At 47.8% G+C, this 22,624-nt stretch overlaps 1 protein-coding gene across 2 annotated transcripts in view; it reads right to left on the reverse strand.

The window, feature by feature from the left end:
• Positions 1-1,555: 1,555 nt before the first annotated feature.
• LGI3 (leucine rich repeat LGI family member 3) overlaps positions 1,556-22,624 on the reverse strand; it is a 362,651-nt gene continuing 341,582 nt past the window's right edge. For both annotated transcript variants that reach the window (XM_069617743.1, XM_069617744.1), the window contains exon 8: positions 1,556-4,521. In XM_069617743.1, coding sequence (XP_069473844.1) covers positions 3,704-4,521 — 818 coding nt within the window. In that variant the 3' untranslated portion in view covers positions 1,556-3,703. The remainder of the gene's footprint in view (positions 4,522-22,624) is intronic.

Here is a 22,624-nt window from a genome sequence, read left to right on the forward strand (position 1 = left end):
TGCATTGGTTGTTTTGGAGGTTGAGGGCAGAGGTTTGCAAAGGTAGTATCTTCTAGAGAATTAGCTGAAGGAGTGCAGAGGCCCAGGAGGCCTTCTCTCTTGAAGGTGGTATCCCTGTTGTTTCCACAATGTAAATTACTTTTCTGTAATTTATTTTGTGGAAATTACTTCGCCATCTATTTGGGGGGTAATGGATTAAAGGGGGTGCGGAGGGGTTTAGCGTGGGGGTAATAGTAAAGAGGAGGTGAGGTATATCCCCCCGGAAAAGTCGAAGTATTTTCGCAAAGTAATTTCAACAAATGAAATTGCATTGAAGTAATTTCCTTCAATGAAGGGGCATTGAACCCTTGAAGGCATATGCTCATCATTGTAAGGCTTTATATAGATGGTATGGACTGAACTATGTAATCCTCTTATTCTGTGCAGTTCCAAATATACTTCATTTTTCTCAGGATGGTTTTTCTGTGGAGCAACTCTCCTTCTGCTGTCGGTGGTAACAAGTGCCTTTGGGAAGTCATGGGCTGTGCTTTGGAAGGGAACACTTTGTTGTTAGGATTCCATGCAGCTTTGCCATTTCTAGAACTACTTTGAGAGCTTTGGTTACAGTTTGGTATTGAAGACTTTTCATTGGCACCCATTTGAGCCTTTGGAGAGGGCTGATTTTCTAGATTTGCAGATACATACATCATTTAGGCACAAGATGCTGTCAGACTCCATCAATAAATTGTGGCTCCTTCCTTTATGTCTTCTCAATTTTCTGGGGAGAAGCAATTGTTAGATATGAGAAGAGTGGTCTCAAACTGTTTAGGAAGTATAGCTTTGAGCTGGAGTTCCTTTGCATTCTGGTATTCACAGAAGGTCTGCTAAAGTAGTGGTACCTTCTTGGGCCGAGGCTAAAGGCGTGCCATTGAGTAACATATGTCGTGGAAGCTACATGGTCAGTTCTGCATACTTTTGAGCAGTAGGATCATCTTTAGGTTGAGGAATGCCCCTCCTTTAAGCACTGTCTGGAATGAGGAAGAGGGGCAGCGAGATAATGGAGCTTACGTGAAAGAGATCTAGACACTTTTTGCCAATTCTAACATTGTCGATGTTCATAATGTGGCATATACTAATGGCTCCATCCATGCCAACAGTAGTAGTACTTGTAGGAAAGCCTTGTTTCATTTCTTTGCTCATGTTAAGGAATTCTGAGTTCTATTTGTTTGCATTTGTCCATGTCCTCAAGCATTGATATAACGCTTGCATTGCTTGGGGGAATTTTTCTGTGAAGTTTATTTGCAATATGTTTGCAAACATGTTTTGGCTTCTTACATATTTAGTCTCAGGAGGACAAATGGGGAAATGTTTAATCAGCTGTATAATAACTAGAAAATGCTTAGCAATATTTAAGCCATGCTTCCTTTTTTATAAACCTTTATTTTCATTTTCTGGCCTTCAGGCCCTAACCTTGGTCATTGGTGTTTAATATCAATACGGTTGCGTAGTTTGAGCATGCATCAGGGCCACTTAATGTATGTTCTTCAAATGATAAAAAGAAGACCATAAGCAAGACAAGGGTTTCACAGACACATTTTGCGTGTCTGAGATTTTTAATTATCACAATACATAGGTCAAGAGCTCCAATCGCAACCTGTGTCACATGTCAGAAGTCCAGAGAACCGATATTATCCCCACAACACTGACATCCCCTGGCATATAACAGGAGCCCAAAAAGTAATGTGTGGGGACACACTACAGGTACTGGATGTTTCAAAATAATTTAAATGAGATTGTGGAAATTCAGAAATGGTTTCAGGTGCTCCGGACAAATGTTCCTGGCTACAGAGACATAAAATACAAAGAATATATGGTTCTTCGAGAACTCGAAGAAATACCCAGGCACTCCTATGGGAAGCAAAACTCAGATCATAATCTTAAATGTCTGTTCTCTTTCTTATGTTTATTACAACCAAGTATAATGAAAAAATTTAGTGTGTAACAACACATTCTGATCACATACATTTTTTTACAATTTCAAAGAAACGGACATCTTCACTCATTTTCTCATAATCTGTAAGAATTAATACATCAATTCAAAACAATCATGAACATTTTGTTTGTACGTCGTATCAATGTCCCTCATTAAGTCTCCTAGGGAAATTCTTGGGATAAATACGACAGCATGTAACTTTGCAAGAATGTTACCTAGCGTGGGGCAAAGATGAATTTTCTGCAACACTGTCCTTTCGAGTCACTGCAACACTAGCGGTCAGAGGCAGCAACATCAGCAGTCTACAAGCATTTATAAAGAAACTCAATGACTGGTACTCGCATCCCAACCAAAGCATAAATCAGAAACATTACCATGCTTCACAGATTAACAACACCAATACCTTTGAGGCCCTTTTTACATGTTTTAGAATATCAGAGGTAGCCAACATTTTCTCCAAGAAAGACAGAATGTACTTACCTGAAGAGGGGAGATTTTGATTCCCGAAACATGTAGTAGTTGCAAGAGTGTTGCAGAAAATTCATCTTTGCCCTACACTGAGGACAATTCTTGCAGTTACATACTGTCGTATTTATCTCAAGAATGACCTGGGGAGACTTCATGAGTGACGTTGATACAATGTAAAAACAAAATGTTCATGATTGTATAGAATTGATGTATTCATTCTTACACATTATAAGAAAATATTTGAAGATGTCCTTTTTTAGAAATTGTAAAAAAATCATATGTGATCAGAATTTGTTCTCGCACACTCAATTTTTACATTTTTCATTATACCTGGATTTAATAAACATATGTAAGAGAACACACATTTAAGATTATGATCTGAGTTTTGCGTGGGATGTTCCCATTGGAGTAGCCGGGTATTTCTTTGATTCCTCAAAGAACCATATGTTCTATATAACAAGAGCCCACCTTTCCTCTAACAAACCCACCATTTGACTGCTGGCCAGAGAACCACTAACTTTTTATGACGTGACTGGCAGGATCCTAGGAGGGCATTGACATTCAATATAGCATAAAAGCAACCTAAAGTGCTACTGGTCCCACCATGTCAGATGGCTGACATCCAGAAGGTCATTAATTGTACCCCTTCCCCTCTCATGCTACCGCCACTTCGCAATCCCCCCTCTCTCATGACAGGTGCCCATCCTACTTATCCCTGATAACAATTGACAGGTACCCATAGTACTATTAACATTTGTAATTTTATGAGAGGGGTCAGAGTGCCATTAGCATTTGTTGTCAAATAGGTGAAGTCCATACTACCAGTGACATCCCCTGCTACATAACAGGTACCTATACACCACTAACACCAACTGTTGCATGACAGAAGCCCCGTGTGAAATTAAGTGTCTTTATTTGACATTACCAGTTATGCCAAGAGATGCCCATGACAGTGGTTTATTGAGCTTCCATACTGGGCACCCAATTAGATATTCTGTACGGTATATGTATTATTATCATTGTCTGCACACAATCCATTACAATCGCTGTCCTTGCTTGGGCTTCACATGTGGTCGTGCATTGTTTTCATATGGAAATGTTTCCTGAAATGAACAGTGTGGTGACATTCTGGTTTTGCTGACCTCCAGCACAGCCTCCCCGGGATCCTGCAGTCCATCAGGGCACCTGCCTGTTAACTCTGTGTTCCGCCAGCCCACGTGCTTTGTGCACTTCTCTTTGTAATGTGGAAGAGGGATGCCTTTCTTATGAGCTGAGATCCACCACCACGTGCTTGTACACTAGAGTGTCCCCCTTGAAGCTGGGCACCAAGACCAGGTCAATATCCCCAACTGTGACCAAACGGAAAGCACGGGGAGCCTGGACAGCAAGGTCCTGGGTTTTCACAAACCTCTGCTGCTCAGCGTCCCAAATGTAGAGGTGGGTGTAAGAAAAGTCACTACCCAAAGCCATGTACTGACGCTGGCCGATGAGGAAAGGCTGCATTGCCATGGTGCCACGGGATGCCAGGGTCTGCACCTCAGTGAAGCGCAGCCCCTCCCACTTCACAACCTTGGAGTCACCAATGTAGCGGCCCAGGCAGAGGTAGGACTCCTTCTTCTGCCGGAAGTGCTTCACTGTCTGCACATCCATCATCTCGGCGACCTCTCCTTGGAGGATAAACAACTTCTGGGATCGGCTCCATTGGTAGATAACAGGTGCCTGTGAGCTGCTAGAGATAATGAGCTTGGGTCTACCATCAGCCTCCACAAACTCCACATCAGTATCGCGGTGCCATGGGTGCAATGTCTGATGGGAGTAGAAGCCATTCTGGCTCCAGCGGTAGAGGCTGGTGGAGCCGGCCTTGGAACTGTCAGCAATGACAAAGTACCATTCGCCATCGATGGCAAAGGCCTCTACGTCGTTCGGCTTGCGTGTCTTTCGTGGATCGATGTCCTGCATCTTGATGAACTTGTCCACATTGTTGTCCCAGCGATGGATGTAGGAGCCGCCAAACAGCTGGGCCACCACTACGTAGAGCTGGGACTCCACCACCAATGGCTTGCAGTAGATGGCGGAGCGAGCTGCAAGAGATAGAGGAAATGGTTGAGCAAAGCAATACACCATCAATTGGCTCCTGGGGTTGGGGTGCACCTTTTAAAATGGAAACCTGTGCATAATTTCACATTATGTTCTGTGTAGTTTACAAACAGAGGGTACATGGAATAACATCAAACTGTTACTACTCTGTTATTGTAGAACTTTAAATGGTACTTTATAATTTCATGCATCAGGGGATGACAACATGGCTCTACAAGGAGACATCGTATAAAAAAGTGACTGAAGTGAAAGAAAAAAGGTGGTAGGAGGCGTCTTTTTAAAGTAAGCATTTAAATGGCACTGTGTGTACAATACCAGCTGTGCTCTGAAAATAATACTTCAATGGGAACTGATCACCAGAGCATGGTAGTAGAAAACAATTAAGGTATTTGCTGAATGTAGGCTTGACTTAAGTCATGGGATGATTAATCATGGGAAAACATTATTTCATCTGTTAAGCTTAAGTGCCAAAGTGCTGGAACACGCAGGTGCTATCAACAAAACAGCAATACAAAATCAGGCCATCTAGTGCAAAGCGTCTGCAATACATTCGGTCCAGTGACTAGCAAGGATTACATGCCCACCTACAGGGCAGCACTTACTCCGCCCATCTTCCCTCTAACTCTCTGTCCTTTCTTCCCGCCTCGCCCATGCCTGTCTTTCCCCCCTAACCTACCATTTTTCCTTCCTTCTTTCCTTCCCCTCTTTACTGCCCCACCTCCTCTCGCTATTGTTTCTCTGCTCAAGTGTGCTTGATTACTGGTCTTGTACCGATCGTTGCCTGGCCTAGGGGGCACACATCTCCTCTAAGTCTTGATGTCTGGGGTTGGTGAGGTCGTTCCCTAAGTGCTGATATCTAGGGCTTGGTGAGGAGACGTATTTCAAGGGTTCACTCACACTATCAGATGGCTCTTGTGACACCAAGCTACAACTAGACCTAAGTGTTGGCAAAACCACTTGTTTTGGCTTTTGCAGTTGTTGATTGCATTTTACGCCTGAATTTGATTCGACACCATAAAAAATAGACCGAGCTTAAGAACAAGTGAGCTGAAGGGCCCGTCATCGATTGTTTGTTATTACATGAACTGCATTCTCGCCTGCTTTAGGTGTACTTGGTTGAAAATATTTGACCTTTTCACATTTGACCAATTTTATTTTGGTCGTTTTTTGGTGGAAAATGCGGGGGGACTCCCTCCGCAACCCCTCCCTATTCCCTTACCCCACCCCATATACATATTTATTTAAATGTGACTGGATTTTGACCAAGAAAACCATCAAATAAATTCGGTCAAAAGTAAAAAGGCAAATGTTTTTGAAGAAGTAGGCTAATTCCTTCTTGCCTTGCTGATTAAATACTTATAACATTTTATACAGCTTGCATAGTCTGTTAATGAGGCCAGTAAAATGTTTTCAATCTCTGTACCATCCAGTCATCATCGATAATGTTAAAACACACTCATCTTCAAGCCCTAGTTACCCATGGCTGTGAACGATGTCCAACAGAACGGTACACCCACCTAACCATTTGCTCACTATAGTGCTAAAAAGTAGGGCCATGCCACTGCGAAATAGAATCCAGAGATACATGATGTGTGGAGCATGTGTAGGATGGCATGTACAGCCAGATAATAATTCTGTGCAGCAAGATGAGAAGATTGTGCTGTACCAAGACCCATCACCAGTTTACCAGCCATGTCCAGTCAAAAGGAGAATCAACATTCAGGTAAACATGTTAGTTATAACTGATCTAAGATAGATTGCATAGACTGAAGATCATATGCCCATTCATGTCTGAGAAACGTTTCAGCAGCATCCATGCCTTATCATTTATCTCAGACAACGGAGGCAACCGCTCTACTCAGTGCTTGCTTACAAGTGTCTTGCTCACTAGCACAGCTTACATGCCATGCATACCTCAAACCCTCCAACCAAGTGAGGGCCTATTTGCGAAATGTTGAATATCACATGCAGATCCATATGGAGGCCTGTGGGATGGATGTTTCAGCATAAAAGAGTGAAATTATAGATCGCATCACATTTTACACTTTCAGAACCCAACCCTCTTACAAACCCACATGAAACCTTTAGTCTTACTGAGCCTTCCCTTGTGCTATTTATTTTCAGATTTAACGTTATTGCCTTTTTTCAATGAACAATGCACAGTACTGCCAAATATCAGTGCCAAGTCAGAATGATCCACATAACGATGGCTCCCAACGGACCTATATAATCCCCCCTTTGCTCCCTCCAACTCGTGCTGTGACCTCCACCTGACTCCAGTGGGTATGGTTTGGCCGAATCATTCCCCATTTCAATCCAGTACTCCTTCAACTTCTTGCGTCCTTAACCACCTCAACTCCTGCAAGTTTGTAAAAGTTCAAACTTTCCCTGCCCCTCCCTCTTACCGTCCCCTCAACCGGCCCCTCGACTTCCACCTCAGGCCTCCATTGGCATATATCTGTTCCTGAATTCTCCCCATTCCACCTCAGCCCCTACCCCCCTGCCATGTATGGCTGCCCTAAATCTCTCCATCACATATATACTTTTCCCAACATTTATCCATTCCTTCTTCCCCGGGAGCAATAACCTCTTACAATAAATTGCCAAGCACACCCTGCCCGCCAATAGTAGAAAATATGGTAGTCGTGGGAGGCTGCAATAATCCCCCTCGCTGCCCTCCAGCCCAAATAGTACCAATAACGGCGTCTTTGTTCGGGGGACTCCCTCCAATTCCTTAATCCATCCAAGCACCTCATCCCAGTATATTTGAACCCTCTCACAGCTGCACCACATGTGCCAATAGTCGGACCGCTCCCCAGATTCATGCCAGCAGAGAGGATTTACTTCCGGGAACATCTTAGAGAGCCGTACCGGGTCATATTGGCCACCAATGGAGTAGTTTACTCGCGTGGAATTTATACTGGCAGGCGATGGAACCCCTGTACGCTTTGCAACAGATCTGGCCCCACAAGTGGTCATCCACCTCCACCCCAAATCTCCCTGCCATTTCCTACAAGGCTTCTCTGTATTCCCCTGCTCACTTCCAGCAGCGATTAAGCCTCTCATTTCACGCTTCGAGTCCAAGACTTTCTCCAGGGGGTTGAATGCCCTCTGTATCATATCCTTCCAGGGTTCCTTCTTAATCACCCCTTTGATTTGAAGGTATGAGAATACTGAGTTTCCTTATTCCCAGCACTCCCTCCAGGTATACCAGCGAGATGAAGCAGAGTCCCTCCACAGCTGGCCAATGCCTGCTAGCCCCGCCTCAAACCATGTTTGTAACCTATCCAGGTTTCGGATCACCCCCACCTCCGGAGCCCACGTTGAAGGCCACGATGTTGCCCCCTCATCTCTTGGCCCTTCCTCCAAATGTTCCAGATGACCCCACAGAATAGGATGTTCCCTAATCCTTCTCAGGATGCGGTCTCTTGGCACCCATATCTACTCCCCCACCGTCCCCGGACTAAGATAAAAATGATCTAAATCAACCCATTGGGAGTCCTGCCATTCCCTCAGATGTGGAATTAGAACCCTAAGCTGTGCAACCTTGTAGTAAAGGTGTATGTCCGGGAAGCCTACCCCCCTCTGTCCTTTGCGAGTTACTAATACCTCATATGCCACCCTGGCTTTTTCCCCCTGGCACAGGAACCACAGGAGCTGGCCCTTGATCTCTCAAAAGAATGAGTCTGGGATGTGAATCGGGAGCATCTGGAATAAATAAAGCATTCTGGGGAGAAAGTTCATCTTTATGGGTTTCAACAACCCAGACAGGCGATCGTCAGTTTGCCCCATCTTTCCAAGTCTTCGAATAGCCTTGCTAACAGAGGGGGGAAATTCACCTTGTACAGACCCCCCATTTCCCTCGTGACATGTCTCCCTAGGTAGCGCAGCTTATCTTCCTCAATCTTCTAGAAGAGGATAGATTTCCCTTTATTGATTTTAAAGCCAGTGAACACCCCATATTGCTCCACTATTTCCAGTGCCACTGGGACCGAGGACGCCAGGTTTCTAAGATGCAATAAAATAACATTGGCGTATAGACCCAGCTTGTATTCCACTCATACTATGACAATACCTTCCACACAGGGTCATTCCGCAGCTAGGGTTTATTGCAAAGCAAATAGTCTCAGTTGGCCAACTCGGTCTCACGCCCCACGACGTGTATCTCTAGACCTCGAGGGACGCAAGAGAGTGAATTACGTACATCAGTTACATATATACAAAATGCATATCATACAATCAGCTGTGGCATGTTTAACACCCCCCTTTATTGGGTTTCTTTAAACTTGGTTTGATGATGGACACTTCCGATGAATATGACACCTTCAAATATCTATTCTAGTAACAATATGCAACCTTGCAAGTGCAGAGACATCTTTTCTTTGTTGAACAGAACACAGTGCTTCTAATCTTGTAAGCGAGCTACATGCGGGGGAAGAGTCACATTCCAGACCTTGCTATCTATGAGGTGCTATTCGTGTCCTGGGAGCCGACACGCTCTACAGGGCTCAGAAAAGGGGGGCCGTAAGAAAAGCATAATTCAAGCCTTAAACTGCTTTATTCTAACATATTCTACAATATAACGAGACTGGCTGGCAGCTGTGAAATGATTAAATGCCCTGCGGCTCTGCTTCAAGGCTACGTTCGGTTTGGAGCCGGGCATTCCTCTCCGGAGCTGCCTACGTTGTGTTGCAACGAACTCTTATTAGCCTCACGGCCTTGTCCTTTCACGTTCAGACAACAATGTTAACAGTCGAGCAGTGTAAGCAGAAATGTGCTGTGAAGCAATTTGAACAGAAAGCAATGAGCAATCGTTAGAAAACAAAATGGCGATCCTTGTTACATCAAAATGGCCGTTCATTGGTCAAACTCGGAAACCTGTATTTGTATTGTTACGTACATGAGACGGTTGGCCTTCGGCCACCAAAATGCGTTTGCTGTCCATCGTGAGAGGTGTCCATTTTCCCTAGACCGACAGGGACACCCTTGTTTGGTGCCCTGACCCAGCCCGAAAATTCCCATTCGCAGCAAAACAGGCCGTCGGTTCTGAATATTCTGTATACAGTGCCATGGTTTTGCGCAGGATCTTATCCCCTATGACAAACATAGCGAGGACCTCCCTTAGGAACCCCCAGTCCACTCTGTCAAATTCTTTTTCGGCATCGACTGACAAGAGTGTGGGGTTCCCTCCCCCATCTCTGGCCCCTTTGATCAGATGCAAGATTTTACGCATCATGTCCGCCCCTTGTCGACCCCTAATGAAGCCCAACTGGTCTGCGTGCACCAGCCTTGGCATATGGGCGTCCAGCCTTGTCGCCACCACCTGTGTAAACAGCTTTGCGTCCAGATCGAGGAGTGAAATTGGGTGATATGAGCTACAGAGCGGAAGATCCCTACCCTCTTTAGGTATCACTGAGATAAGTGTCTGGACAAAAAATCTCAGTGCCCGTCCGGTTTCCAATATATTATTGAACAATTTGACTAGATGTGGGACAAGGGTGCCCGCAAATGTATTGTAAAAACCTGCAGTGTACCTGTCTTCCTTTGGTACCTTACCCAAGTACAATTTCCGTATGGGCTGCATAATCTCATCCCCCGTGATGGGGCCATCCATTGACCTTGCCTCCTCCTGAGTCAGTGCCGGAAGGGACACGTCCTCCAAATAAGGTGCCATCCCAAGGGGGCTGGTTCCTCCCCTTATATACCCCCTCATATAAGTCATCAAGACCCTCAAGTATTCCCACAGCTGAAGTCACTAGGGTGCACTCCGGCCCCTTCAAACCCGATATCCATTTTTCCGCCCTTTCACCACGCAGCCGCGCTGCCAGAAGGGCACCCGCCTTGTCCCCTTTTTTCATAATACTTCTGCTTTAGAAACTGGCGCTTCTGAACTACCCTTCCTTCCTCTAATAGGCAGAGGTCCTCCCTCCTGCCCTGCACTTCCTCTATCCACTGTCCCGCCCCTTTTCGGGTGCTCGTATTCTTTCCTCCAAAGTCCCTATCTCACCATGCAGTCTATTCTCCAACAAGGTCCGCTCCCTCTTTTTGCGCATCCCCTCTCTGATCAGGAGACCCCTCCATGTCGCTTTGCCCGCATCACAAACTGTTTCCTGCTCCACATCTCCCTATCGTTCAAGAGGAAATACTCCTTCATCGCCTCTTCAAACTCCTTCCTAAAGACCATGTCCTTCCATAGGGACTCCTTACACCTCCATATCGATTTCCTGGGACCCAGTTAAAACCAAGACAGGTCTAGGGATATCATGTCATGATCCGACCAGGCAATCGGGTGGATTTCAGAGCCCAATGTCACCTCGAGAAGCTCCCTCTGCACACACAAACAGTCTACCGAGTATATGTCCCATGGGGCGCGCAGTAGAACAAAAATCCCCTTTCCTCTGGGTGAAAGAAATGCCAAGCGTCCCACAAACTGTATGAGTCCAGTCAATGCAGTAGTCCACCCGCTTACATATGGGGTCCCTACCGTTACCGCCCCCATAGTTCTCCTATCCCACTACACATCTGCTCACATGTTAAGATCCCCCACTACTAGGTGTCCCATCCTCTCATTCAGACGTTTCGCCTAACATGGGTTTGAGAAAACATATCTGACCATGGATAGGAGCTTACAATGCCATCAAGGTGAAACTGACCCCCTGTATGAGACCCAACAATAGGACCACCCTTCCCTATGGGCACCTCCATACTTTCGCTACTTACATTTTCAGTCTCTTGTGTAGCAGGATACCAACACCCCCCTTTTTTGAATCTCTGGAACTCCAGTATTCCTGTCCCATAACACCGCAGGGAGTTCTACTTTCCTCCCCCTGGAGAACTGCATCTTCTGGAGAAAGAGAGCATCAATCTGAGATCTCTGGAATTCTCTGACCACTAAGGACCTCTTGGTCGGTGAATTAATCCCTCTAACATTCAATGTGCAGATCTGCAAGCAATCTCTCCTCTCCCCCCTATTCAACTCCACCAGCTCCCCACCTTTAACACATTCCTTTGGACAGACCTCCTCAATCCCTAGGTAATTTCAGTGTGGATCATGACAGCGCTTAGTAGTTTTACCCACTCTAAATCTTCCCACCTACCCCAACAATACCCCTTCCCTCCCCCATCCTTCACCCTTCTCTTGCGGCACCCGGTATTCGCCAGTTACCATCACTGGACAAACTCCGGACCACCAATAGGACCCAAAACCCGGCCCAGCAACTTAAACACCACCAATACCAAGAGCCCCTGTTTCATCCTTTGTACCCTAACATTTTAACATCTGCCCCAACACTCCCCACTGGCCCATCTGGTATAAACACCTTACTCCAGTACCAAATTCAATAACCAAGCCCATCTGCAGGCTCCAATTGAAGATCCATCAAGATCTGGGGTAGCATTCTCAAAGCCCTCAAATACCCAGTGGGTATTCACATCATCCCAATTTCCCTTTCCAGTCCATAGAAAACCTGGGTCCCTCTATTTAGAGCAGGGGGATTGCCCCCCAGTAACAACTGCACTCTCAAAAATGGCCTCCTTTAGTATCCTCCCTCCGCCATGTTCACCGTTGTGGTAGCACCTCCTGTTCTCCGTGGGTATGCAAAGTGCCCCAGCCTCGACTTCCAGTCCATATGCAATTCTGGACCCTCTGTGCGGATCAGGGCCCGGCCCACTGGGGGTGCCATCCAACTCTCCTTAACTGGTGACACCCTTTGCCATGGGGGCTAAGGGACCTCAGGGGGTATGATTTACTGCCCCAGCCCAGGGCGCCCACGTACCCGGCTGCCACGTGGTCAGCGACCTCTGGATCCTGTCATGATCTCTGCTTCCAAAAGATCAGGACTTGCCCGACTCCCTTGGAAGCAGACCCATAACCCCGGTTCCGAGTGCAGCCAGTCCCAATTGGGACCTTTTGGACCCTGTCCTGGCGCCAGGGGCACCAGGCTCATAAAGATGCCCAGTCCCAGCGCTGGAAGCGCCAGGCTCATAATGCTTGGGTGGACTTACCTGCAGCAGACCATGCTGCTTACTTACCTGCCAGTTGAACCCCTGATCCTCTTCTGTTTGGGACTACTTTTCCTGTTGGGTGGGGCAGGAGCCACTCCCTAGGTTCAGAACACTGGAACTATTCTGGAAAGCAGGAACTCTTTTCTTACCTAGGCGTGGCTGTGGAAGGAGACACCTAAGCACTACAGGAGGCTATTTAAACCACACCCGATGGATGAATCTTGCTTTGCGTTATTCTGCATTCTCTGCAGCAGAACGCTCATCGTGTCTTCTGCTTCTGATCCTGGGCCTAAGGGAACAAAGGCTTACCATCCTGGAATCCAGTCTTCAGCAGCACCTGTAAAGACAAAGAAAGAACAGGTTAGCACTACGGTCTTCAGTGGCAGCGCATCTCTTACCTGGTCCATCGGCTGTCACCAACGCCTCGCGCTGCATTCCGGCATCTGAAAGACAAAGGCTTACCTACTCTTCGCATGCTCCGGAGGTCTTCGCACTGCATTCCGGAATCTGAAAGACAAAAGCTTACCAGCTCTTTGCACGCTCCGGAGGCCTTCGGCGCTGCATCCCGCATCTCAAAGACAAAAGAAGGTGCGTTTAAAGACATTGGGCAACTTTATTACTCACGTGCCATTACTCCTTCCCACGCCGAATCCAGTGGGTATTCCAGCACCCTTCAGTTTCTCTAAAGCTCCGAACTTGTACCTGCAAGATAAAAGGGACAGTTAGTGCGCATCGTGAAGCAGGCTACAAGCGCTTACTTACGTGCTTCCAGGCGCTTCTATTCCTCACGCGGGTTCGATCCTCAACTCTCATCAGCCCGCCATCCGCCATCGCCGGAACCCTGCAAAACAAGAGATATCATTACAAAAGACTTTTAAGACATTTGAAGTGCCCAGAACTTACCGTTCGTGCAGTTAACGACGGACAGCAGTCCTCTGAGGTCAAGAAGCCTGCACCCTTATCCAGTGAAGAAACTGGTTACGGCACCCTGCCCCGAGGCAGATGGAGAGCTCGGCGTTCACTTACCTAAGGTGAGGGCGTTAACCTTTAGGGTTCTACAGGATAAGAGAAAGGGAAGAGGAGAGAGGCACCCAATAAACCCAGTTCATTAATCCCATATTTTGTATCTGCAGACATCTTACTCTTCGAGTCAGACATACAGTGCACAGAGGTCCAGCCCAAAGAGCCAACCGTGTGTTACACATCACCTTTGAAGATACGGCATTCACCCAGTCAAGACCGGCGCCTCTGCGGGAATCAGGTGAGCGTTACAATCCCCTATCAGGTCTGGCCAAGTTGCAGGGCCCCCCAACAGGTATCCGCTCGATACAAGCGGTCCGAGCTCTTTCCTTCCTGGGCTTCCCCAAAGGGCCCCTCCTTCACCCCTTTGTACGCCGATGATGGCCACCTGCACACCAGCTGGACCCCCGCTCCAGGCCCAGTCCAATTCCGGCCCCTGAGCGTCGATGCACGGACGTCCCCTCCCCAGTCACAGGGGGTCAGTACCACACATCCTTGAAAGATCCCTTGGGATGAGGTGGGCACACAACCCTCCCATCAACTGTGGGCCCAGACCTCACCTAATTATCCCAGGGGGACCAGAGAACTGTCCACACTGCTCTGTTTGAAGGGTGTCCAGGGGGGGTTACACTCCGATGTCCCATGCAGCCCGGTGCTCGTACCCTCTTCCGTGCCTCTGGGGACTCCCCTGTTATCCTGGCCTCCCCTCGCCCGGCTCACAGCTGCCATCATCTGAGGTCCACACAACCCGGGGGGAGGAGTGGGGAGTCCCTGTTAGTTTCATTGCCTCTACAGCTGTTGCAGCAAGGGGGCTGGGCACCTACCTCCTTCCATGGATAATTTGATCTGCAGCCTACTTCCACAATACCTGTCTGGCACCTCATTCATGCTCCGCAGGCCCCAGTTCACTCCTGCAGCCTGCTGCCAGTTTCACTTTGGAGCTCTGTCACCGCCTGAGCACTTTCACCTTTCCCCAGCGATTCCAACGGCGTGGGATCTCAGCCCCATCGGGGACAAAACCTTCAAATCTTCAGCCAGGTGTGCCTCGGACCTTCCGGCATCCGCTAATCCAGGGGCACTTCACTCGGGGGGTGGCCAAAAGTGGGGGCTCTGTCCACTTTTTTTGGCCCATTGCTGCAGGAGTTAGCACTTAAGCTGTCTTCATCAGCGCACCTCCTGGTGGCCAATCCTCTTGTGCTATTTTCAACCCAACTGATCACACACTGCAGTGAGCATAAGGGAAAGAGAGAGTGAAAAAGAGGGATTGATGGAGGGGGAAAGCCGAAAGCACCTTAGATGAGAGATGTGTGTGAGAGGGAGGGAGAGGGACGGATTAACTGAGAGAATGTACCTGAGAGACTGTGGTTGAGTGATTAACTCAGGAGAGTTCACAAATTGTTCCTCAATGGCATCTAAATGGCTCGCCTCCTTCTTGGGCCCTCGCATGGTTAGGGTTAGCGTAGGTAGTGATCACTCCACTCCTATCTCTCAAACCTGTGGTGTCTCACAAGGCTCCTGCCGGTCGCCATTACTTTTTAATTTGTACATTCGCTCTCTTCTGGACCTCTTAAACAAACTAGGTGTTCAGTATACTAACTACGCAGACGACACACAGGTGGTCATCCAGCTCAGTGGTCAGTACAGAAATGATGTTGATGCCATCAATAACATCTACAAAGCCATCCAGGATTGGATGGCTAAGGAAGGTAAAGACTCTGGGAGTTGTCTTAGACGACGAATTATCCATGAAGCCGCATGTCTCTTACATCAGGTCCAGCTGCGGACTGATCAATAAACAAATCAATTATATCCGTCCATTTCTAACAGCCGAAAACTGTGCTCTTCTATCCACGGCGTTGATAAACTCCAGACTAGACTATTGCAACAGCCTATTGTCTGGTACTACTGCCGGAAATATTCAATCCTTACAAGTGGCCCAGAACAATGCAGTGGGGACCATTTTCAATCAATCTCGCTGCTCCTATATCTCCATTTTCAGGAAGAAGCTTCATTGGCTTCGAGTTAAACATCGCATTACACACAAAATGCTTACTACGACACATAAATGCCTCTCTTTCAGCAGCCCCATCTACTTGGCTGAAAGCATTAACATCAAGAGCAATGGAAGACCTCTTTGTTCCTCCTCTGCCACAGTCCTTGCTTCCCCCAGATATAAGACTGCAAAATTTGGAAGCACCACCCTTGACGTTCAGGGCCCTCTACTCTGGAATGCCCTGCCGACTGGGCTACGACAGATCCAAAACTACCTCCTATTCAAAAAAGCCATAAAAACCTACCTTTCTAACATGGAGTGATCCTTATGACCCCTTTTTGCTCCTGCTGGCTTTCTTTTTGTTGTCTTGTCTATGTCTGTGTTTTTGTGCGCCCTGAGGCCCACAGGCATGCAGCGTGTTACAAGAATTAAAAAATAAACAATAAATAAATAAAATAAATAGGCGTAGCAAAGAGTCTGGGACTAGAAGTAGGATAAAAGGCTAAGATTGGGACGAGGGATCAAGGATTAGGATGAGGGTTGAAGATGAGGAAGAAGGACTAGGACGAGCAACTGCAATGAGGAAGGGGGCTTAGAACAAGTAAGAGGAAAAGGTACTAGGATAAGGAAAATGGACTAGTATGGGTGATGAAGAAGAACAAAGACTAGCAAGATGTTCTACGGTGACGGACTAGGAGGATGAAGAAGAGAGACAATGAAGGGGAACAAAGAAGAGGGCTGAAGAAGAGAAGCAGGCCAAGTCACTAGGAAAAGGAATGAGAAAAGAGAAGAGGGACTTGGATGAGTAGAAAGGACTAGGATGAAGGATGAAGACATGGGACTAGTGTTAGATAAGAATGCTCTTTTTGCAACTTTATTTCTATTGACATAAAGGGAAGTCCTAACTATTGTTTATGTTTTGAACCCTAATCTGACTAAGGAAAGACTTTTTGCTTCACTTGCCTTGCTCATGTCAATTATTTTGGTGTCACAGGTTAACCCATAAGGTTACCAGTGATGGGGGACCTTTTCACTTTTCATGATTTCCTATGTTATTTTATAATGTAGCACACTAATGTACCCCTTTATCTTTGCCCCTTGTAACATTTATGCTACCTTTTGACATACCTAGAACATGCTGTTGAGAGTGAACTGCGTTTTACTTATTTTTCCGGTGCACTCGGGTGTACCCTTTTCTTTTACCATATAATGCCATTTTGAATGCCACGTGTAATGAATGTAATTTGTCATTTGTATAGCACCTTTTCCCATTGGTATGGCCTCAAAGGGCTATAGGTGAATGCCATCTGGGGACCGAAGTCCAAGGTATGGGAAATGTGTTAGAGAAGTTTAGAATGCATGTGTGCATATTAGCCAATACGAAAGTCGGTAGGGGTGGCCAAGTCCCTGTTAGCTACCCATGTCGAGCTGGGTGCTGTGAGGTAGTCTGGAGAGTATGCGAGTGCAGGAGATGCATTATGTGTCCAGCTAGTCCAAATCTTTGTCGTGGGGAATAGCTGCATTCCTATGGTAGAGGTATTGTGCGATGTGGTTAAAAGTAGTTTATGATAGCAGTTTCGTGCGGGTGGGTGGTCGTGCCTTTGGTTAGCTTCCATAAGCATGTAGTGTGATACGGGCCCGTGTGTCCTGGCTGGTTTCTTGGTGCCATAGATGTGGCGTGGATTCTGTCCTGCAGTCTGCTGGAGTTTATTCTCTCTGTTGCTCAGTACATTTCATGACAGGCTCATTGCTCCTCCAGCCTACCGGAGAGGTGGTTGTGTAACCTGAAGTGAGGCATGGGTTCATCCAGATGCGCAGGGGAAAAGCCAGGTCTCAGGCCCTCCGGAAGGCAAGGTGATCCTCTATGCGGTGGATGCAAAGGGGCATAGTGTTCCAGATTGTGGAAGCTTGGACGGAAAAGGCGGATCCTACTCTTGACGATTTGAAGAGAGGATCACAGGAAGGAGTGCACCTCCTGATCACAGGTTTCTATTGGGTTGGTAACTGGTGAGTTTCTGTTGAAGGTATTCTGGACCTGTCATATGGAGGGCACGGTGGGTGATGCACATGGCTTTTAAAGGGCCCGTTGCCTGACAAGGAGCCAGTGGCGGACACGGAGGGTGGGTGTGATGTGAGGGTAGGAGAGGTAAGGGAAGATGCATCTGAGAATGCAGAGGTGTAAATGAGATTTAGACACTGAGTTGATGTGGTGTGAAAAAGTCATATCAGCATTCATGATGCATCCCAGGTGCTTTACTGCGTTGGATGTGGCAGGAGGAGAGTCTAGGTAGGACGGCTAAGGGGTGGGTTGAGGGAAGAGTGCTGTCTTCCCCCAGATCATGATTTTGGTTTTCCAAGGTTGAAGAGGAGGTGGTTAGATGTCATCCAATGGTCGATTTCTGTGTGGCATGAGGTGAGGTTGGGATATAATATGATATGATGTAGCATTTATAATGCACCTGTACACAAGTGTTTCTGGGTGCAACAAGACATGGGCCCTCATTACGACCTTGGCAGAGGACCATGGTGCTCGTAGCACCATGGTCCATGCCGCTAAGGTCAGGATTCCGCCATGGTGGATGGCGGAATTACCGCCCCATTCCAAGGTGAGTGGGGCGGTAATTCCCCATTCACCAATGGCCCCTTCCCCATTCCCATTTTTGCCCCATAGGGCATAATGGGAATGGGGAAAGGCGCTAATTACGGCACCGTAAATTACGGTGCCGTAATTAGCACCAAGGTCCCTTTGCGGCATGGGTTTTAACGCCTGCAAAAAGCAGGCGTTAAAATCACCATCCCGCAAAGGGATCTTGGAATCAGACGTTAAGGGTCGGCGCCTGGGTCCCAATGAGGGCCATGGAGGAGGAAACAAAAGGAGGACAAAATAATCTTACTAGGCCTTGTGTCATTCCGATTGCGCAAGTGCAGAGAAGAGGGAAGAGGAGAAGTGCCAGGGGGGAGGGTAAGGGGGAAGTGCAGTTAACTCATAAGTGCAGCCAACTGTTGGCTCATAAGTGCAGATAGAAGGGACAGTAGGGTTGCAGATACAGACTTAAGTGCTGGGGAGCCCGGAGGCAGTGTGAGGGCAAATGGACATCCAGGAGCCTGGGCCTGAATTCAAAGGGTGACCATGTGACCAGTACGCGGAGCAGTCAGGTGCATCAGCAGGGGAGAGGAAGAGAGAAAGTAGAAGCGAAAAGGAAGGTCTTGAGTTGCTTCCGGAACCAGAGGTAGTTCTGCTCAAGTTTGAGAGAAGCAGGGACTCTTTTCCAGAGGGAGGCCCTAGCCAAGGAGATCTATCTGTCCCCAACTCTCTGCTTGGAGAAGCACCTGACCCTCACAGACTTTGAGGTGGATTAGAGGAGAGCTCGAGAAGGAAGATGTTTTGGAAGAGAATGTTGGATGTAGAGTGGACTCAGGCCCCAGAAAGCCTTGTGGGTGATGCAGAGGGTTTTGAACTTGATCCTTGCAGCCATGGGGAGCCAGTGAAGAGATTTCAGAGCTGGAGAGATACGTGGGCTTGAGGCCAAGGACAAGGACAAGGCCAAAGACAAGTCTTGCAGTCCTGTTCTGGATAAGTTGCAGAGGTTGAAGAGTAGAGGCAGGACGATTTAGAAAGAGCTGTTGCAATAGTCCAGCCTAGAGGACCAGGGCTCTAGAGACAGTGAGCTTCTGGGGGAAAGTGAGAAAATGCAGAATACCTCTGAGGAGGTGCAGCTGATAGTTTTACTTCTTATATACGTCAGAGATATGAGGAGAGGACGAGAGGGTGGAGTCGAAGATGACACCAAGGTTCTTAGCCTCACAGGAAGGAGCAGGAAGAGGGCCCAGAGTAGGCGACCAGAAAGAGAGAGGAAAAGAGGGAGTGGGTGTCCTAATGAGGAGGAGCTCAGTCTTACTGGCATTAAGACACAGATTATTGGTGGCACACCATTCCTGGATTGCGGCTAGACAGTCTGGTATGAGAGAAGAAGAAGAGGTGGCCTAGGGGAGCCTGAAAGAGAGCTGAGTGCCATCCGCATAACATTGAAAATTAGAGCAGAAAGTAGCAATGCGGTGGGCAAGGGTTGCCAGGTAGTGGTTGGAGAGCAGAGAGGTTAAACCCCTCAGGAACACCACAAGTAGAGAGAGGGATAGACGAGAGGAAAGACCCCAGTTGTACCTGAGAGGGTCGGTCGGTGAGAAAGGAGGTCAACCATGCCAGGGCTGGGGATGGGGCAGGAAGAGGTGTTAGGGATTTGAAGATGATCTGGGTATCGTCTGCGTGGTTTAAGCAGGTTAGGTCATGTGAGCAAATGTGAGCATGGAGGGGACTCAGGTAGAGGTTGAAGAGTAGGGGAAATAGGTAGGTGCCCTGTGGAACCCCATTGGTGACAGGGCGGGGGGGGGTCGAGGTGAGGGTGATTTGTTATCTGTTAGTGAGGAATGAGGTAATCCACTTTAGTGCAGCATCCCTTATGCCAAACGAGTGAAGTTTGTCTGTGAGGATGCTGTGGTCAATGATGTCAAAGGTTGCCGAGAGTTCGAGAGTTCGAGGAGGATAAGTGCGATACAGCCTTCTGAGTCTGCTGTGCTTTTGAGGTCATCCCAGACAAAGACTAGGGATGATTCAGTGCCTCTGAGGGGTCTGAAGCTGGACGGGGCAAGGTCGAGGAGGAGGTTGGATTCGGTGAAGAGGCAAAGCTGGGAGTAGGCTGTTCGGTCAATGTGTTTGGCTAAGCAGCAGTTTTAGAGATATGTCTGTAGTTGGCTGGAAGGAGGGGGTCAAGGGAGGGTTTTTTGAGAAGGAGCTTGATGTGCAGTGTCTTGAAGGCTGCTGGGAATATGCCTGAGGAGGGGGAGAAGTTAATTATATATCTTACAATGCCGCCTGCACAGGTTAAAGAAAGGATATCTTTGAGGAGGGCAGGAGGGCATGGGTCTCCCACGGATGCAGACGAGCGGCTGCTCCCAGGTAGCTTCAGGAATTCGGGTCGAGAGATGGGAGAGAATGAGGAAAAGATAGAGCAAAAGGTGGAAGTGTTAAAAGGGTTGGATGGGGGCGGGAGCGCTGCTAGTTTGGCACTGGTGGTGCAGTTTCTTTCTACAGAAATGTTTTGAAGTGTTCCAAGAGGGCATCACAGAGTACTTAGGGTTTGTGGGGGTGGCGGGTAGTGCAGTGAGTGGTCTAGAATTCTGAGATGATCTTGTAGAGTTCCTTGCTGCTGTTACAGGCATTAGCAATTCTGTTCCAGTAGAAGGATTTTTTGGCCTTCTGGATTTCTACCTTGTAGACTTTCATTTGACTGGCGTAAGCAGCTCTATTTTGGGGAGATGGGTAAGCCTGCAATTTACGTTCCAGGGTGTGGTTTGATGTTTTGTGGGTTTTGAGAGAAGGGATGAACCATCTAGGGGAAGAGCCTTGTCTGTGTGAGGATGATCTGGAGGGGTGACATGCTTCAGGGTGTCGGAGAGACATAGGTCGACATGGCTGAAAGAGGGCAGACCTCTCTGGACTGACAGATTGGGAAGAGAGGAAAGTAGGAAGTCGGCTAAGTCCGGAGATAATATGACCTTGTTCCACAGAGGGCACCGGGTGGATGATCCAGTGCTAGTGAAGCAGGGAGGAGGGATATGCAATAGAAAAATGGCTGCATTGTCCATCCATATAAGGGGTCGAGGAGAGAGCTTGGAGATAAGGTTGGAGGAACAGAACATTGCATCTAGGGTATGTCCTGCAGTGTGCGTGGCGCACAATATCAGTTGAGTCATGTTGAGGGCTTCCAGGTTGTCCAGGATTGGTCATGTCATAGGGTTGTGTGGGGCATCAAACCATACGTTGAGATCTCCTAACATTGTGAGGGAGGGTTGGGTGACCAGGATGGCCGCTAGGGAGTCGCTTAGAGCATTAACAGAGTTTATTTTTGTAGCCAGGAGGAATGTAGATGAGTAAGAAGCTGTGGGTGATAAGAAATTTCACTAGGAGGGATTTGCAGTCTATGTTGCAGGTTTGTTCCTCGGAATATTAGATGGTGAGGTGTGATTTGTGGAGGATAACGATCCTGTCTGCTCTGTGGTTTTGTTGTGTGCGATTAGTGTGAAGGCTGGGGGGAATGCCATATGTGTGATGGGTCGGTAGTCATCAGAGAACCAGGTTTCTGTGATGAAGAGGATGTCTGGCCTTTCAGAGGAAATAAAGTTGTATTTGTTGTGTTGGTTTTTGGTGACAGATCTTGCATTAATTAGGATGCATGAGATTTGGATGGAAGATACAGGGGTTGTTGGCCCTCGGAGAGGCTTGTGGCGAAAGGGCCAGTAGGGGTGTTAGAAGAGGGCAGGTGAGGAGATCCCCTGGTGGGGTCCTCAAGGGCGAGTACAGTGTAAATAATGGGGAGGATAGGGAGCATGGTGAGGGAGGGACGGTGGGAGTGTTTGTTAGGAGGTGGTGAGTTTTTTCCTGTTGCTGGGGGAGGCTCTGAGCATTCTTTGGGTGTGTGAAAAGAGTGCTTGTGGTGTTTGATTCCTATGGGGGAGGTCGGGGTGGAGGAGGGGAGTGGCACAAAAGTTTGAGAGGGTATTGCAGGTGTGGAGACAGAGGTAAGAAGGGGGCAGGAGACAGTGGTTGGAGGTAACTGGGGTTGCCAAGAGGGGTTGAAGATGAATGGAGTTGGAAAGGAGGGGAGGGTGTAAGATCAGAGATGACACCAGGTTGTGCCGAGAGGGAAGAAAGAGGTTAGTGCCAGGGGTGTCGGAGGCAGTGTTGGAGAATGATTTCACTGGGTTGGGGGAGGTCATAATGGTGTAAGTGAGCGGTGCACGCAGGGTTCTGTGCAGGAGATAGGGTGATGTGTGCAGAGGAGAGAGGGTGCAGGTGTTGCGGATTCAGTATTTAAGTGGATTCTTAGGTGCTTGTGGTATGTGTGTGAGGGTCGGTGGTGCAGCTGAGGAAGGGCTATTGGCGAGTGAAGCCTGAGCAGCACTTAAGGATGCGAAGGCTGTGGAGGGAAAGGGTCATGTGGAAAGTGAGGGTGCGAGCAGCACTTAAGGATGCGAAGGCTGTGGAGGGAAAGGGTCATGTGGAAAGTGAGGGT

This window comes from Ambystoma mexicanum, chromosome 10 (genome assembly GCF_040938575.1).
Source record: "Ambystoma mexicanum isolate Mex_15411 chromosome 10, UKY_AmexF1_1, whole genome shotgun sequence".
Taxonomy (NCBI): Eukaryota; Metazoa; Chordata; class Amphibia; order Caudata; family Ambystomatidae; genus Ambystoma; species Ambystoma mexicanum.